Genomic DNA, 18065 nt, shown 5'->3' with positions numbered 1-18065 from the left:
TCGACTTAGCATAGTGTTTTCAAAGTGCAACCATATTTAGTGTTTTAGTACTTCATTCCTTTTTAAGACTGAATAGTATTCTGTTGTATGGATAAACCCCAGTTTTTCTTTATCTATTCATCTGTTGATGGATACTTGGGCTGTTTTCACTCTTTAGCTCTTATGAATAGTCAGATACATGTCTAAAATTCATATTTATTGTATAATAATAATATATACACATAGCTCCTGGTGTTAGATATCTGTATCTTAAGGATTTTAAGAATTATAAAGCCATGAAATACATTTAGAACTAAACTACTTAAAGTATAAATCTGGACTTCCCTGGCGGTCTAGGGATTAAGACTCCACGTTCCCAATGCAAAGGGCATGCGTTCAATCCTCATCAGAGAACTAAGATCCCACATGCTGCACAGTGCAGCCGAAAAAAAAAATAAAGTGTAAATCTTTCTTAATTTAAATTGTCTTGTAAACTTCTTATCCTACCTCATGGTTTTCATCATGATCATTGTTATTCCTTCTTCGGAAAAGTCTCCTCTCTTCTGCTTTTCAGCTTTGACTGTTTCTTCTCAGTTCTTCAGTGCCATTGTTCCCTTGGGTTTCCTCTGGGCCCTTTTCCCCTGGACAGAGCCCCATCCACACCATCTGTGAACACCACCTATGGCTGAGATGGGTAGATCTTTTCCTAGCAGACCTCTCTTTTGTAATCTCCATAGCCAAGACCCACTAGCCTGCCTTTAACATCAACTCACTTAGCTCACCTTCTGACCCAGAGAGGCAGCCATGAGTGGAAAGCAGGAGCGATGCTGGGAGGCAGGGTGTGCCCCCATGCTCCTGGACACCCTGGGAGAAGAAGGGAGTGCTCTGTGGTGCCCAAGTCTGCATGAAGTCCTAAGGAACATGTTAGTACTAGTTCAGGGTGGGGGAGGGATATGTTCAGTCACTTTCCAGGACTACTAGGACTTGAGCAGAGCCAAAGTAACAGTTTTGTGAGCGAGGAGCTGGAGAGAAGGGCAGGCAGAAGCTGTCATGAGGCTGGGGCATATCCCAGCAGCTTCCTTTCCTCATTTGTGCCTCCACAGTCATGGATGTGTCTGTTTTTTCACTCTACAGAGATTTCCATAAGGGCACCCAGTCCCCTGTGTCCTCACACTCCATAAATGTGCACTAGATGAACGCATCATTGTAGATGAGAGCTTTATGCTCAGGATCAGAACCTTGGGGGTTTTGGCAACTTTTGTAACATTTATATAGGTAATGGAAGCTATTTTCTGATATTGTCTGCATAATTGTTGGCTAGTGCTAAAGAGCCAGCAGGGATTAGAGACCAAGAATTTGTCATCCCAATCTACACAGTATGGTGTTAGACTAGTTTGGAATTTTGTCAGACTCTCAAAAGAGTGGAGAAGTAGAAGAAAAGAGAAAGATGAGGACACAAACATTCCTAATTTTACAAAGAGAGTAAGTTAAGAAATACTATCTGTATTGAAATACTTAAGAATGAAATGATAGGATATCTGGGGTGTGCCTCAAAATAATCTTGGGGAAGTAGGTAGAGTATGGATAAAATAAGATTGTCCATGGGCTGTAAATATTCACGCTGAGTGATAAGCACTTGAAGTTCATTATACTATTCTCTCTACTCGTTAAAAGCTTAAAAATTTTCCACAATAAAATGATTTTTAGAGATAATACAGATGATTGAATAAGAATTAAAGGTCCAAGTACATTATTTAACCTCCCAAAAGTAGCTGCAGGATTATGCCTCGGCTGGGACATATCTCAGAACTGACCTTCTGTTCTCCTTTTCAGGAAGCACACAACACTGTATTAGAGCTTTACCAGTTATTAGCCACTACTGGGCAGTTTTAGAACAATCTGAGGGCAGGCGGAAAACCTCTTCTTCCTCATCCCAGCATATTTCCATCTTGGTGAAAATGGCAAAGGGAGCTTCACCCAAGAGCTACTGACCTCCCCTCCCCACCCAGTCCCCAAGCAGGAGTGCCTTCCAGTGAGCCTGTGAGGTTTGGGAAGCAGCTTTCCAGTGGGCCATGGCTCTATTGCCTTCTGCTCCTATAGCCTTTTGTGGGTAAAAGACACATCCTCTCCCTGTATCCAAGGGTATTATATCCATTTCCTGTCTGTTTTGGCATCTTTTCATCACTATCACCCTCAGGATAATAACATAGAAATTATAACAGAAGCAGCAAAAACAGTGATATAACTCTACTAGGGGACTGGGGAGTAGGGAGTGATGGCTAATATAGCAGGAAGTTAGTAAGTGATGCCTAAAGTAACTAAATCAGGAAATAACAATTTTAAAAAAGCAAAAAACAACTTATTAGTGCTAAAAAGGTAAACCACTCCCCCTCCACCCACTGCCAGAAGAACTGAAAAGAAATCTAATTAAAGGAGAGGGCCTCTGGAGAGAAGTCTTAAGAAGAGGAGGGAGTGGGCAGCAATCAATCATGTATATTTAGTTATTAATGTTCTTGAGGTTCTTTTGGTTTTTTTAGTTGAAGCACGTGTGATCTAGTTTCCTAACCAGGGATGGAACCTGGGCCCCCTGTGTTGGGAACACAGAATCTTAACATCTGGACCACCAGAGAAGTCCCCTTAGTGGTTTTTAATTACTGATGAACACAATAAAATAAATACAGATTCTGGAGAGTGGTAAAAATGAATGGCTGGAAGGAAATTTGAGGAAGAGAGCCCAGAGGTTGGCAGTGGACATATGGTGAGTGTTAGCATGCATGTTAGGAATGAGCGGGTTGGTGGCGTTACCCAGTCTTGAGGCTCTGACCAGAGCTTGGGTATGTATACAGTTTCTGTGCCTACGAAAACCAGCATTAGGTTCGTGGTGTGTGAAGCCAGTTCAGAAGACTGGATCACTGGGATCCAGTCCAGGGCCTGTGGTCTCAACATAGAGTTCCATATAGAACTTAGGTTTAAAAGAAAACTCACAGTGGAGGCAGCACTAATAAGCTCAGCCGATGGTCATGGAATCTTCCATCCTTAGCATAGGTGAGGCCTGACTGGAAAGCTGTTTGTAAACAGGCCTAAGTTCTTATGGGAGCAGTCAGACCTCTCCTGGCTTTGCAGTGTTCAGAGTTACATAGCAAGACTGACATGGTCCAGCCAGGAGCCAGAGGGCCACCATGACCGTTTAAACCCTCTCTGGTCCTAATGTCAGGTCTTCAGCATCTGCAGAGCCTGGCCTTTTGGGGAGAGCTGAGGAGCGGATGGGCCACAGTCTGAAAGGGCTCCCTGACCAGATGGAGCTGGGCCCTAGTGGAGCTGCTGGCCTCAGGGGATAAGGAAGCAGCCCACAGAGATTCTGCCATGTGCATATAGACTCTGGGTTTTCTTGCAGCCTGATGGGTGCTGCCTTGGAGCTAGAAAACTTACCTCACAGGGTAGCCGGCTATACATTCCCAACCTCTCCCTGACTTGAATGCTAGTAACAGTGAAGATCATTTTTGGTGGAGAAGATAAAGGCAAATTAGAGGTTCTTCCCTGTCTCTTTTCAAACCTTCTATACTAAACAGTGATTTTTCCCTATTCATTCATTTGTATCTGCTTTGTAGATTATATGTTGCTGTTCAGTCTCCAAGTTGCATCTGACACTTTGCAACCCCATGGACTGCAGCACCCCAAGCTTCCCCATCCCTCAGCATCTCCCAGAGTTCACCCAAGTTCATGTCCTTTGAATCGGTGATGCCATCCAACCATCTCATGCTCTGTCACCCTCTTCTCCTTTTGCCTTCAATCTTGCCCCAGCATCAGGGTCTTTTCCAATGAGTCAGCTCTTTCCATCAAGTGGCCAAAGTATTAGAGCTTCAGGTTCAGCATCAGTCCTTCCAGTGATATTCAAGGTTGATTTCCTTCAAGATTGACTGGTTTGATCTCCTTGCTGTCCAAGGGATCTTGGACAAGAGTCTTCTCCAGCACCACAGTTCGAAAACATCAATTCTTTGGCATTCTGCCTTCCTTATGGTCCAGCTTTCACATCCATACATGACTACTGGAAAGACCATAGCCGTGACTATATGGATCTTTGCCAGCAGTGATGTCTTTGCTTTTTAATACACTGTCTAGGTTTGTTATAGCTTTCCTGCCAAGAAGCAAGCATCTTCTAATTTCATTGCTGCAGTCACCATCTGCAGTGATGTTAGAGCCCAAGAAGATGAAACTTGTTACTGCTTTCACCTTTTCCCCATCTGTTTGCCATGAGATGATGGGACGGGATGCCATGATCTTAGTTTTTTTTAATATTGAGTTTTAAGCCAGCTTTTTCACTCTCTTCTTTTACCCTCATCAAGAGGTTCTTTAGTTCCTCTTCACTTTCTGCCATTAAAGTGGTATCATCTGCATATCTGAGGTTGTTGTTGATATTTCTCCCTGAAGTCTTGATTCCAGCTTGTAACTCATCCAGCCTAGCATTGAGTGCACAATAAACAGCCTTGTACTCCTTTCTCAATTTTGAACCAGTCAGGTGTTCCATTTAAGGTTCTAACTGTTGCTTCTTGAGCCACCTACAGGTTTCTCAGGAGACAGGTAAGAAGATGATCTAGTATTCCCATCTGTTTCAGAGTTTTCCACAGTTTGTTATGATTCACAGTCAAAGGCTTTAATGTAGTCGGTGAAACAGAGGTAGGTGTTTTCTGGAATTTCCTTGCTTTCTCTATGATCCAGTGAATGCTGGCAATTTGATCTCTGGTTCCTCTGCCTTTTCTCAACCCAGCTTGAACATCTCGAAGTTCTTGGTTCATGTAATGCTGAAGCCTAGCTTGTAGGATTTTGATCATAGTCTTACTAGCATTCAAAATGAGTGCAACTGTCCAGTAGCCTGAACATTCTTTAGTACTGCCCTTCTTGGGAATTGGAATGAAGAGTCACCTTTTCCAGTCCCGTGGCCACTGCTGGGTTTTCCAAATTTGCTGACATAGTGAGTGTGGCACTTTAAGAGCATCATCTTTTAAGATTTTGAATAGCTCTACTGGAATTCCATCACTTCCAAGTAGCTTTTATTGGCAGCAGTACTTCCTAAGACCCACTTGACTTCACACTCCAGAAAGTCTGGCTCTGGGTGAGTAACCCCACCATCATGGTTATCTGGGTCATTGAGATCTTTTTTGTACAGCTCTTCTGTGTATTATATTCAACTGCCACAAAACAAAAATTTTTTAACATTGGTATTTTGTGTTATATGTAGTAGATGCAAAATACCAATATTAAAAAAATTGTTTTGTGGCAGTTGAATATAATGCGTCATATTATCTTATTTTTACAGTAAACTTGAGCTCAGCCTGTACCCACCATAGTTGATGAAATTCATTCTCAGCCTGTATTCACAGAGGCCCATCCCCTTCCTTCAGGGATATGCAGAAATCTCAGGGCTTCACTGAGTCCAGAGATCTTCATTCACTGGCTGCTACTCCTGGTACCCTGCCCCCTAGCCATGAGATTTGTTTGAAGGCAGCTATCCTTACTCTCACGTGTGGCGGGCTTGGGTGCAAAATAATCCCTGGTACTTCAGAGCCTCCCCAAGGCCTACCATGTAGTCACCCCTTATTTCTCTCTACTTTCAGAACTCTCAAACATCTTCTCCATTCTCTTCATTTCCCTCCGTTTTCTAGTCTTAAAGTTTGGGCGAAACCTCTCTTCTTCTACCCCTATTCCTTCACCCCCACACGCACCCCTGGGGAAGATCCAGATTGATTCCTTTTGGTTTTTGTTTGCTTGGTTTTTGCTTTTTAAAAAAAAAAAAAAATGTTTGTTTGTTTGGCTGTGCTGGGTTTTAGTTGTGGTGTGCTAATAACTCTTAGTTGCGGCACCCAGCATGCTAATACCCTAATTCTCTGACCAGGGATCAAATGCGTGCCTCTGCATTGGGAGTACAGAGTCCTAACCAGTAGACTACCAAGAAAGTCTGATTTTTTTTTTTTTTTAATAATTCCTTATTTCAGAGTTCCCTAAGGTGTGGCCCCTGGACACTAGTATCAGAATAACCTGGGGAGCTTAAAGCTATTGGAGTGGTAAAAGGGACCAGGATTCTGACTTTGTTGGAAGCTCTGCAGAGTTTGAGAACCATGGATGGTCTAGTTCTTGGACTATAAAAGTGTATCTGCTTTTGTGTGGGAGGTAGGAAATTACCTTTTCATTCTTTCTCCTACAACAACAATTTAAAAGCCAATAACTGATATATTCATAGAAGAATACAGGAATCCACTTTTACACGATATCTCTAGGTACACAGCCATAGTATAGGTAGAATATGATTATTCCACACTCTAAAAGGGAAGTGGATCAAGTGCTGAGAATGTAGAAAAGCGAGCCAGCTTCCAGTGGAAGATGGGATAGCTGAATGAGAAAGGAAGTGTTTGTGCTAGGCCACAAAGGACTTGGAAGGACAGGACTCCCACTGTAGGTATGAACAACCACCACCATTGCAGGTGGTTGGGGAAGGCACCCCGGTTACAGACATTGAAGGACAATAGTGGTACTGCAACCAGAAAACACTTGTTTGACTGAAGCATAAAATTAGTGCTTGGAAAGTGCAAGTTTACAATATCCTACCCCAAATCCTGGGGCTGGAAGGGCTTCTGTGTTTCATTTCATGTAGCATACTCAAAGAGCACCCTGGGCAAGCACAAAACCTTAATCAAACATATTACTGAGAGTTGAGTCTATAGCCCATGTGAAAATGTAAGGGGACATAAGTTCCTGGCGTGTGATGAGTGATACTGTTTGGAAAGGGAGAAGAAAGTAATTGTGACTTTTATTTATAAATTGTAATGGAATTTTCTTCTTTATATTAAATAGATTTTATTATAGGAGGTCTTCATTATCCTTAGTATTGGAAAAACCCACAAACACATTTCAATGTTTTTTATAATAAATCACAAAAGAAAGGTCTGATTGGGATATTATTTTGAAAAATGAAACTCAGGACTATGAAAAATGTTTAATTGTACAGTTAACAAAATTAAATTATGGCTGCAACTGTGGACCAGTTCTAGAGGAAAACTCAATTAGGTCTTACTGAGTTTGAAGAGAGATGGGTCATTATTTTTCCAATTATCATATTCTTTTATTTAGCAAATATTTATTTAACCTCTTCATGCCATGTCTTAGGCACTAGAGATAGACAGTGGCAGAGTCCCTCATGGGTCTTATTTTCTAGTGGAAGAAAAGCCCATAAATAAGTATACATTTAAAGGCTATGTAGAAAAATTGAGCAAGATAAGAATATGGAAGTGTGACTTATAGAATATAGAAGTTGTGCAGATGGTGCTCGGAGATAAGACAGCAGGAATGGAGTCCTTCACTTCTGATTTGACTTTACAGCTTGATTTAAAAAAGAATAGCCAAAGGTCTCAACAGTTTTCCCAAGATGCTCTCAATCATATTCAGAGGTTTTTGAAGGACTTAAGTCTGTATCTTTCATCCCTCTTCACTTGGTAATTCTGCCAAGTCTTTATTTGTCAATGGTTTTGTGTAATCAGTTTTCCAATAGCACTTTCACTAAAATCTCGTTTTTCATAAGACTGATTTTGCAGATGGTTTGCCTTGTTTGACAGTCTTTGAGTAGGGGACAGCCCCATTCATGCCTGTTGTCACAGTGTAATTTTTAGTAACACTCTTTTTCACTCTCAGAAGTTCTCAATTTGGACAGTAAATCCATCACCCATTAATCAAAAGATTAAGCAACAAGACTGAGTGTTAAAGCAGGACTAGATGTTTCTAGTCCTAGTCAGTCTATTCATAAACATTGTTATAAGTTGTGTTTTTCTTTTTTTGTTTGTTTTTTTTTTTTTTCATTTATTTTTATTAGTTGGAGGCTAATTACTTTACAGTATTGTAGTAGTTTTTGCCATACATTGACATGAATCAGCCATGGATTTACATGTGTTCCCCATCCTGATCCCCACTCCCGCCTTCCTCCCCATCCCATCCCTCTGGGTCTTCCCAGTGCACCAGCCCTGAGCACTTGTCTCATGCATCCAACCTGGGCTGGTGATCTGTTTCACCCTTGATAGTATACTTGTTTCAATGCTATTCTCTCAGAACATCCCACTCTCGCCTTCTCCCACAGAGTCCAAAAGTCTGTTCTGTACATCTGTGTCTCTTTTTCTGCTTTGCATATAGGGTTACCGTTACCATCTTTTTAAATTCCATATATATGCGTTAGTATACTGTATTGGTGTTTATCTTTCTGGCTTACTTCACTCTGTATAATGGGCTCCAGTTTCATCCGTCTCGTTAGAACTGATTCAAATAAATTCTTTTTAATGGCTGAGTAATATTCCATTGTATGACCCAGCAATCCCACTCCTGGGCATACACACTAAGGAAACCAGATCTGAAAGAGACACGTGCACCCCAATGTTCATCTCAGCACTGTTTATAATAGCCAGGACATGGAAGCAACCTAGATGCCCATCAGCAGACGAATGGATAAGGAAGCTGTGGTACATAAGTTGTGTTTTCTTATGAAACTTTGTCACTTTGGAGACTTAGGTAATGAACATTCAACAAAAGAAGACCATTTTTAGAATGATGTGAGTCTTGGAGACCAGCCACACTGGCTGTTTTAAAAGATTAAACAGAATTGGATGGCCTAGAATTTGTTTCTTTATGTCTTGTAACCTAGACTCTCCATTCCTCAAGACTGAATAACTTTGTTCTTATAATTGATTTTCTCCAGTCTCATTAAAAACCTTTTATGTCTGCGAACATGGTGCTGTGAGCGGGGAGGAGCCTGCGGGCCGTGGTGGGCAGCCTGCGCGCTATCTCAGCAAGCAACTTGCTGTTGGCTGAGGCCCTGGGGGCTGCCGGCAGGTGCCCTTCCGGCGCTACGCACCAGCCCCACTCTGCTGTCAGATAGGAAATTCACCGAAAAACATGAAAGGGTAACCGCCGAAAACGGTGTTGAAACAGTGGGAATCAGTAATTTTGCACAGGAAGCTTTGGGAGATGTTGTTTATTGTAGTCTGCTTGAAGTTGGGACCAAATTGAACAAACAAAAGGAGTTCAGTGCTTTGGAAAGTGTGAAAGCTAGTAGTGAACTCTGTTCTCCTTTATCAGGAGAAATAACTGAAATTAATAAAGCTGTAGCAGAAAATCCAGGACTTGTCAACAAATCTTGTTCTGAAGATGGCTTGTTATCAAGATGACATTCAGTTACCCTTCAGAACTAGATGAACTAATGAGTAAAGAAGCAAATGAGAAATACTTAAAGTCTATTCAGTGAAAATGGAACCCCTAAACAAACTAGTTTGAAACAACTTAATCTAGCATATTTGTCTTAAATTAGTGGTGGATAGATATTTAAAAAGCAACTTTTAGCAAGAGAAACTACTTATAACAATGTTTCCTGAAGAAAATACCTCTTAATGTCCTAATGACTTCAGATAAACATTGTGCATCTTTTTCACAGCACCCTATGATTTTTAGGCTAGGCTCCAGTTATAATATTCAGAATTCCTGAAATTATCTGTGATAAAACTAGTTAGAAAAATTATGTGATTCAAAGATAACATGGTATTGTAACTTGCTTACAGCCATCCCTATATTTGGGTCAAAATGATATTCCCACTAGAAATAACTGGCAATGGGGAAGTTTGTTAGTTGCATAGTGTCTGATGAAGAATATTACTCTCTTAATTTTGCAATATACTGTGTTTGCTGGTACTATTTTTATACAGTGAAGCCTTGCAGGCAAATAAGAAACAGTTTAATAATAAAATATTCAGCTTCTTAATTTAAAAAAATAAAAACCTTTTATGTGATGACTATAGCCATATTTTGCAGTTTTCCTTTTCTCAAGAAACCTAAAGGATTGATAACTATAATAAATGAAGGAAAAGCAAAGAATATGGTTTCTCCTTATCTATGATGTCTATGTATGTTTGTATTTCTCAATATAAATGGTGGTTAGAGGGCAAACACAAAAACTTCAGATTCTAAGCCCCATAATATTCTGTGGCCTGAATAGGTAGTATTGGACCTTTATTTATTTATGGAATGTCAAAAAGAACATAAGAGTGTCAAAAAGAAAAACACTAGACGCTTCTTCTCTCTTGATCCTCTGTGAATCTGACTATAAAAAGACTGCAAAGTATTGTTACTGTGTTGGGGCCCAGGCTGTAACACTTTTCTTGCATTTTGTACAGTGGGAGTTGACAAGGGATGGGGGTGTGTAGCCAGGATTAGGAAAAGAAGATGCCAATCATATACTTCTATGACTCTTGTCATTCTTGTCTTTATTTGAATAATTATCATCTTATTCAATAATTGTTTCATTTATAGCACCATCCTCTCTCCAAGGAGAGCTGTGGTCCCTTAGAAATAAGCCAAGAACACTCCTGGCTAGTACCATGTGTATCATAGGGTAGTAAGGACACAGTTATCATACTTAGTAGTAAATTCTGAGCTGCACATTTTTTCATGTTCTAATATCTCTGATACACCTTACAATGATTTTAAAAGCATTGTGTCATAGTATAAATCAGTGGTTTTCTTAAAAGTACACAAAACAATACCTGTTTTAGTGGTGTCTTAGATTTGATGAGCTATGTTAGGGATTTTACAATGTTCTTTTTTTTTTTTTTTCTTTAATACTTATTTATTTAGGCTGTGCTGGGTCTTAGTTTTGGTATGTGGGAGCTAGTTCCCTGACTGGGGATTGAACCCAGGCCTGCTGCATTGGGAGTATGGCGTCTTAGTCACTAGACCACCAGGGAAGTCCTTATAATATTCTTGGTATAAAATTATTTAGGTTCCAATTGGTGTTATATTGATTGTCAGATGATACTCAATGTAGTGAAACTTAGGATAAATATTTTTTTTAAAGGGACATTATCTTGAAGTGAGCATTAAGTGTCAAAAAGGTTGAAGGACACTAAAGGAGGCCCCCCACCTCATGGTAGATCCAAGAATTGGAATTTGAAGCAAAAGGGGAGAGCATTTTGTCTTGATATGGGCACAGTCAGTCAGTTCAGTTGCTTAGTCATGTCCCACTCTTCGCGAATAAACTGACGTGCTTGTCATTAGGTTTTATATATATATATATGTATATATAGTTTATTTTTTTAATTGAAGGATAATTGCTTTACAGAATTTTGTTGTTTTCTGTCGGACATAGGTCCCCTCCCTTTTACACCTCCCTCCGACCTCCCTACCCATCCCACCCTTCTAGGTTAATGCAGAACCCTTGTTTGAATTCTCTGAGATGTACAGCAAATCCCCATTGGCTCTCTGTTTCACATATGGTAGTGTAAGTTTCCATGTTACACTCTCCATACATCGCACCCTCTCCCCGTGTCCATAGCTTTGTTCTCTCTGCGTGTGTTTCTCCATTGCTGCCCTGCCAATGAGTTCTTCAGTACCATCTTCCTAGATTCCATATATATGTGTTAGTATACAATGCTTATCTTTCTCTTTCTGACTTACTTCACTCTATATAATAGGCTCTAGGTTCATCCACCTCATTAGATGTAGGCCTCTGAGATGTCTTCCAGGTCAGACTAAAAACTGAGATCTGGTGTCAAGCAGAGGGGCTATAGGGGTTTGTCTTGAGTCTCAGAATATCACTTTTGCTTTGGTAGTTAAGCAAGAAAAACTAAAGGGATGGGTGCTTTTCTTCAAGTGAAAAAATTCCATTAATCTCTTGAAATGTTAATGTCTTTCTGCTTCAGCAAGAAGGCTGAGTTGATGGTTCTGTCTTATAACCTAATCACTCTACCTGGTTTTCTGTCACAGATTGCATTCTCCCAGCACAGCAATTTTATGGACCTAGTACAGTTCTTCGTGACCTTCTTCAGGTAATTTCACTTATACAAACTATCTGTTCTTTTGATTTGGGTACTTAATTTAATTAATTATCAACCCATGAAAGGTAAATGAATAATCTTGTGTTTGCAGAACAGATCAAACTAACTTTATATATGTTCCTGAACAGTTACATGTCAGTTACAATACTGTATGTTCAATCTAATTTGATAAAATGAAGACATTTGGTTTGTATGTTCTGGCTTTTTGAGGTAGCTTTTCATGTACCCTATACTAAAATGTAGGTAATTTGACTTTTCATATGGGGAAAATTTGGAGTTGAAATAACAGAAATAATGATTGCTGATGTGAGCTACATATATGCTGCTGCTTGTTCAAGAGATGTTTCAGGTGATTATGTAGAGTTTTAAACCTAAAAGTTTAAAACCTAAATTGTTTGTTAGGCCTTGAGATCCTTTTGTTTTTAAAGTTTCTTTTTCAGTTTAACATTATTTTTAAGAAAATACTATTACACATAATTGAAAAAGTGCTACAGTGTTTGTAAGAGGAAGCAATAGCATCGTGTCCCACAACTTTAAATTATTTTAGCTGTTTTTTACTTCTCCATGCTTAAAATCTTTCTTAATTTTTCAATTCCATTATCTTTTGATGTCCTACTGATAAGGGCATCAAAGATAAAAATTTATTATCTTATGTTATCTCTCCCAGCAACTCCCCACACACTGTAAACACATAGAGATTCCCCTTCATCCCACTTATGTAATATAGTTATATCACAATGGCTAAAATCAGGAGTCCCTATTTATGTTGTTATAACCATAAAAACCTCCCATTTGCTGCTGAGTTGAACTCTAATTATATGTCCCCATTTTTTGGATGGGGGAGTCACTTTTTGCTTGTGCTAAATGTAATACTTGCCATATTTAGGGTTTTTAATTGTTTGGTTTTCTATGTAGCTACCCTTGATTTACCCCTATTCTCTGACAGAACTGAACACTCTCTTGATGTGGTCAAACACAAGAAGATACTTTCCTGGTTTTAGTTTCCCTTGGCCTAGATAATCATAAACCTAAAGAGAATTATCACAAATTCTCTTGCCTCTGCTCTAGGACCCAAACCTGCTGCTCCCAAGTGCACTATTTGTTTTTGAGGCCTGCTGCAGAACTGTCATCTTGGGAATTTCTTTAGCCTTTTTATGTTGAGGTTTCTGTCTCCTTCATCCCCTGTCTTTGTCCCCCTGTTTATTCCCACCTTATACACATTCTCCAGGAAGTTTCTGAGGAAAGGTGCATGTAGAGGTGACTTTTCTATGACCTTTCCTGTCCAAAAATGTCTTAGTTTTACCCTCACATTTTATTGAAAGTTTGAATACAGAATTCTAGGTTAGAAACACCTTCCATTAGAATTTAGAAAGCATGGACTTCTATGGTGGTCCAGTTTTAAGATTCTGTGCTTCTGATTCAGTGGGCATGTGTTCCATACCTAGTCAGATAAGTGCCATGTGCCACACATTGTGGCCCAAAAAAAAGAATTTTGAAGGCATTATGCTGTTCCTTCTAGCTTCTAGTATTAATATTGAGAAAGTTAGTGTCATTATCATTTCCACTGTTTGTATGGGATCTGTCTTCTCTCTTTAATAAATATATATTGAAGTATAATATTTTTATATTATACACTTAGAAATTGTAAGCTTAATGAGTTATCACAAATTGAATACTCTCATGTAACTACTACCTGGGACAAGAGTTGTTTTTTTTTTTTTCCCCAGGGTATTACAAGTATCCTAGAAGTTACCTTATATTTACCTTAGTGTCAGCCCCTTTCCTCTTTCCCAAAGCTGACCATTTACCTAACCACTAAAACAATATATTGCATTTGCCCATTTAAAATTTTTTATTTAAATTAAAACAAAGCAGAAAATTTTAAATGATTTGCACTAAATGATGAAAATATTAAGAGCTTGTGGGACAGAGTTAAAGTTGTATTTATCTATGAAATAGAAACAGAATCAGGTACATGGAGAACAGACTGGTGGCTACCAAGGGAGGAGTTGGGGGAGGGTTGCAGTGAGAAGTTGGGATTTGCACATATAAGCTTCTATATGTACAGTGGATAAACAACACAGTCCTACTGTATAACACAGAACTGTATTCATTCAATATCCTATGCTAAACAATAATGGAAAAGAATATTTTAAAAAAGAGTGTATGTGTATAACTGAATCACTTTGCTGAACAGCAGTAATTAATACAACATTGTAAATCAACTATACTTCAGTATAGTATTAAAAATAATAACTAAACATTTTTAAAGAAAACAAAAAATGTATTTAGAGGATATAGCTTTAAATCTGTGGTTCTCAACCTTAACTGCATAGTAGAATCACTTGAGTAGCTTTTGATACCCAGGCTACATCCCAGAGCCGTTACATGAGAATCTGTAGGGGTGGAACTCAAGCATTTAAAAGCTCAAGTGATTTCAACTTGCAGCTAAGGTTGAGATCACCACTTTATAAAAGCATATGTTGGAAAACAAAGAACAAGCCTCTCAATAAATGAGAGAAAGAACTACTAATTAAATGTAAAGAAAAGAAGAAAGGAATATAAGTAGAGCAAAAATTAATGATACAGGGGAAGAAGTACAGTAGAGAGGATTGAAAGAACCACAGATTGGACCTTTGAAAAGAATAATATTGATAAATCACTAGCAAGAGTGACCAAGAGAAAAAGAAAGAAGATACAAATAATTAGAAATTAAAAGGGGGGAGGGATGTTACTGCAAATCCTGCACACATTTTTTCCTTTAGAAAAATATTTAATGAGCAGCTTTATGCAAATAAACTTGAAAATGGAACAGATGGAATGAAACAACTAAAAAACAGAATGAAATAATACACAGTTTACCAACACTGACACAGAAGGAATAGAAAACTGAATAGTCCTGTATCTATTTTAAAACAATATATAATGAAAAATTTTCTCACAAAGATAACTCTAGGCCCAGGTGCCTTTGTTGGTAACTTACAACATTTTAAGGAAGAAATAATAATCAATATTAACTAAACCTTCTAGAAAATAGAAAGAATAAATACTCCCCAGTTCATTTTATGAACTTAGCACAACCTGACAAGAATAATATGAGAATGGAATTTACAAGCCAGTCTCACTCATGAATAAGGAAGCAAAAATCCGCCAATAATGTAAAAAGACTTCTATATCATAACCTAGTTGGGTTTATTCCAGAAATTGCAAGGCTGGTTTAGCATCAGAAAATCAGTCAGTGTAATTCACATTGATTGCATAAAGAAGACTAATACAATCATCTTAAATCAGTGGGGGAAAAGCGTTTGATAAAATTTAATATCATCCATTTTAAAAACTCTTAGGAAACTAGGAATAGAAAGAAGCTTAAAATCTGATAAAGACATGCTGCGGAGCAACTAAGCCCGTGCATCACAACTCCTGAGCCTGCGCTCTAGAGCCTGTGACCTTCACCTGCTCAGCCTGCACGCTGCCACTACTGAAGCCCACGCGCCCAGAGCCAGCGCTCTGCAACAAGAGAAGCCACCACAGTGAGAAGCCCACACACTGCAACTAGAGAGTAACCGCCATCACTGGAACTAGAGAAAGCCTGTGCGCAGCAGCAAAGACCCAGTGCAACAATAAATAAATAAATTTTAAAAATCTAATAAAGGAAAAACATGTAAAGCCATCAGCAGTCCACATTCTTAATGGTAGAATATTAGAAGCTTTCCCTTTGAGTTTGGAAACAAGAGAAAGACAAAAACTATCACTTAGTTTATTTAACATTGTTGATAGAGATTCTAGCCAATACAATGGCAAGAAAAATCAATATATAAGAATTAGAAAAAGGCATTACTTACATTATTGTATTCGTAGAAATTAAAGGATCAGCAGATTAACTATTAGAATTAATAGATGAGTTCAACAAAGTTACTAGACACAAGGGCGTATTAAGAGCCCAACCTGTCTATTCCTCTATGAAGTCTTCTTCTGGCATATTCACCCCAGGGTCCACCCTTTCTTGGACTTCACTCTACTCATGTTTTTATTATACCACTTAGTCACCTTTAACAATCTAGCACTTAAGGGCAGCCCATCTATAAATGAACATGTGATTTGACATGCACAGATGAGCAGGGCCAATTAGAGGTCTCTCCTACAAGTTTTAAACTGAGTTCTGAGAACTTGAAACAGTTATCTATGACTCTCAGCCTTAGTTGGATGAGTGAGTGAGACTCTGGATCTGTCCTGCATGTCTTAACTAAACTCTCATTTTCTTTTTCATTTTCCTTTTGTACTACATTCTGTGTGAGCTCCTCAGCTCATTAATTTAGTTCAGTGTTGGGTCCATTTCTTTTATTGAGTCATCTGGTGAGATTTTTTTTTTTAACATTTGCATTTGATTTCTAATATATTATTCCTTGTAGCCTGTTTCAAGTTTATGAATGCAGTTTACTTTCATATTCCTTTCTGAGATTAATAAATTTCATTATATTATTTTGAAGTCTTATTTTATGCTATTTATAACTGTCTCAGATGTCGTCTGTTGTTGTTTGGTACCTCTCTTTCACAACGTTGGTTTTCCTCAATGTCTGATTTTTTTTATCGTGTTGAAGAGTCCATGTTTACTTGTGTATGGATGCCATTTCTGTCTGTCACAGCCTCCAGTGAGTGTGGAGTATAGATGGAGAGTGTGCTGGTGGATTAGATATATTGTTAGCTTGTCCTCTGAATGAGAGAGGATCCATCCTGCCTGGCCTCTCCAGCCCAAGGACCAGCGCTCACTGCCTTATTTGCTGTCTTCAGTTGCTCAGCACAAGCAGGGAGGAGAGAAGAAGCCATCTGGTGTGGCCACTCTGAATGCAGCTCCCCCCGCACTCTGGAAGTTCCCCAGAACCCTCTCCCTCCTTGTATCTGTATACTCTAGACTTTATTTTTTTTCTCTTTGTCTCTTTCTTTCTTCCTTTCTTCCTTCTTTCTCTCCTTCTCCCCCTTTCTTTCCCTCTCTCACACACTAGATATGAGATAAGTGGTTAGATACAAATTAATTCATGGTTTTAAGACCTCCTCTGGATTTTTTGTGGGTTGTAAGGGAGCCAAAATCAACCAAAATAGTCCTGGTGAGACTGTGATGGTTGGGACTAGGGTTGGGGAACAGAGGTAGGACAGGTCAATGTTTTTGATAGCTATAACTGCTGGGATGTGGTAAGGGAATGCCTCTTGGGTGTGAAAGGGAAAGAAGTGACTTGGAACTGGCGGCATAATTTGTCAATTAGTGATGTGGGGAAGACGGGTGAGGAAGGATCAGAAAATTATGCTGCACATGGAGCTGGCAGACTTCCACCAGAAAACACAGAGACAGAAGATGGCCAGGGTCAAGCTCTGGAAGAGCTTTCTCCCATGAGAGAAAAAAAGACACTCCTGAATAACAGCTCCATAAATGTGTTATAAAAAATAGTTAATTCAGACTCAGAGACCCTGTAATTTTTTTATACCCTTCTGTATTATTTAAATTACTTTGTGTATAAATCTGATAAAGATACATTTTAAAGATGTTTTAAATCAAAATTAAAGATAGGTTCTTCCTTTTTAAAGCTGAGTAATAGTCTCTGTAAAGATAAACCACACTTTGTTTATTCACCTCCTGATAGACACTTGCATTGTTTCCTGTTTTTGACTATTACAGATAAAGCCATTATGAACACTTGTATAAAAAATAGGGGAGGGCATGGTCCTGTCACATAGGAGATTTCAAGGGTTTTAGGAGCTCTGTGCCAGAAACTTGGGACAAAGGCCATATGTGTATTTCTTACTGTACCACACTCACCTTCCAGTTTTGCCACAGTGTCACTTCCTCCAAGATTCCATCAGTGAACCCCCAAACTAAGTTCTCTCCCTTTGTTCCACTCTCCCATGGAACTGTACTGCTTTTCATCATGGTCCTATCACAGTTTTACTTTGTACTGTCCATGTCCACAATAAGGTTCTAAGCTTCAAAAGAGTAGGTACAGTGTCTTTCTTTTGTTCACCCTTGTATACATGCACACCTTCAGCATCTAATACAGAGTCATGTCAGATATATATATATATGGAAAGTAAAGTAGACCTTCAGGAAAAGTGCAGAGCCATGAGGAACCATATATACCAACCTTGAAAAAGCTCATGGGAAAAAAGCTCATGGTTCTGGCTGATGGGAATGTAGAGGCTGTATGCTAAGTAACTCCAGTTATCCGGTATGTTATGTTC

The 18065-nt window shown here is 39.0% G+C and overlaps 1 protein-coding gene and 1 pseudogene across 2 annotated transcripts in view; both read left to right on the top strand.

The window, feature by feature from the left end:
- ATRN (attractin) overlaps nucleotides 1-18065 on the top strand; it is a 187714-nt gene that overhangs the window by 139307 nt on the left and 30342 nt on the right. Inside the window, exons 25-26 of one of the 2 annotated variants that reach the window (XM_061126712.1) lie at nucleotides 11767-11828; nucleotides 15182-17413. In XM_061126712.1, coding sequence (XP_060982695.1) covers nucleotides 11767-11828; nucleotides 15182-15239 — 120 coding nt within the window. In that variant the 3' untranslated portion in view covers nucleotides 15240-17413. Of the gene's footprint in view, nucleotides 1-11766; nucleotides 11829-15181; nucleotides 17414-18065 lie in introns of those variants that run through there. The other variant, XM_061126711.1, reaches the window with a different exon arrangement.
- On the top strand, nucleotides 5977-10019 carry LOC133044389 (glycine cleavage system H protein, mitochondrial-like; annotated as a pseudogene).

The sequence above is a fragment of the Dama dama genome, chromosome 23, assembly GCF_033118175.1.
Source record: "Dama dama isolate Ldn47 chromosome 23, ASM3311817v1, whole genome shotgun sequence".
In the NCBI taxonomy this organism is placed as follows: domain Eukaryota; kingdom Metazoa; phylum Chordata; class Mammalia; order Artiodactyla; family Cervidae; genus Dama; species Dama dama.
The sequence above is the reverse complement of the archived record's forward strand: the minus strand, read 5'-3'. Positions and strand labels throughout refer to the sequence as shown.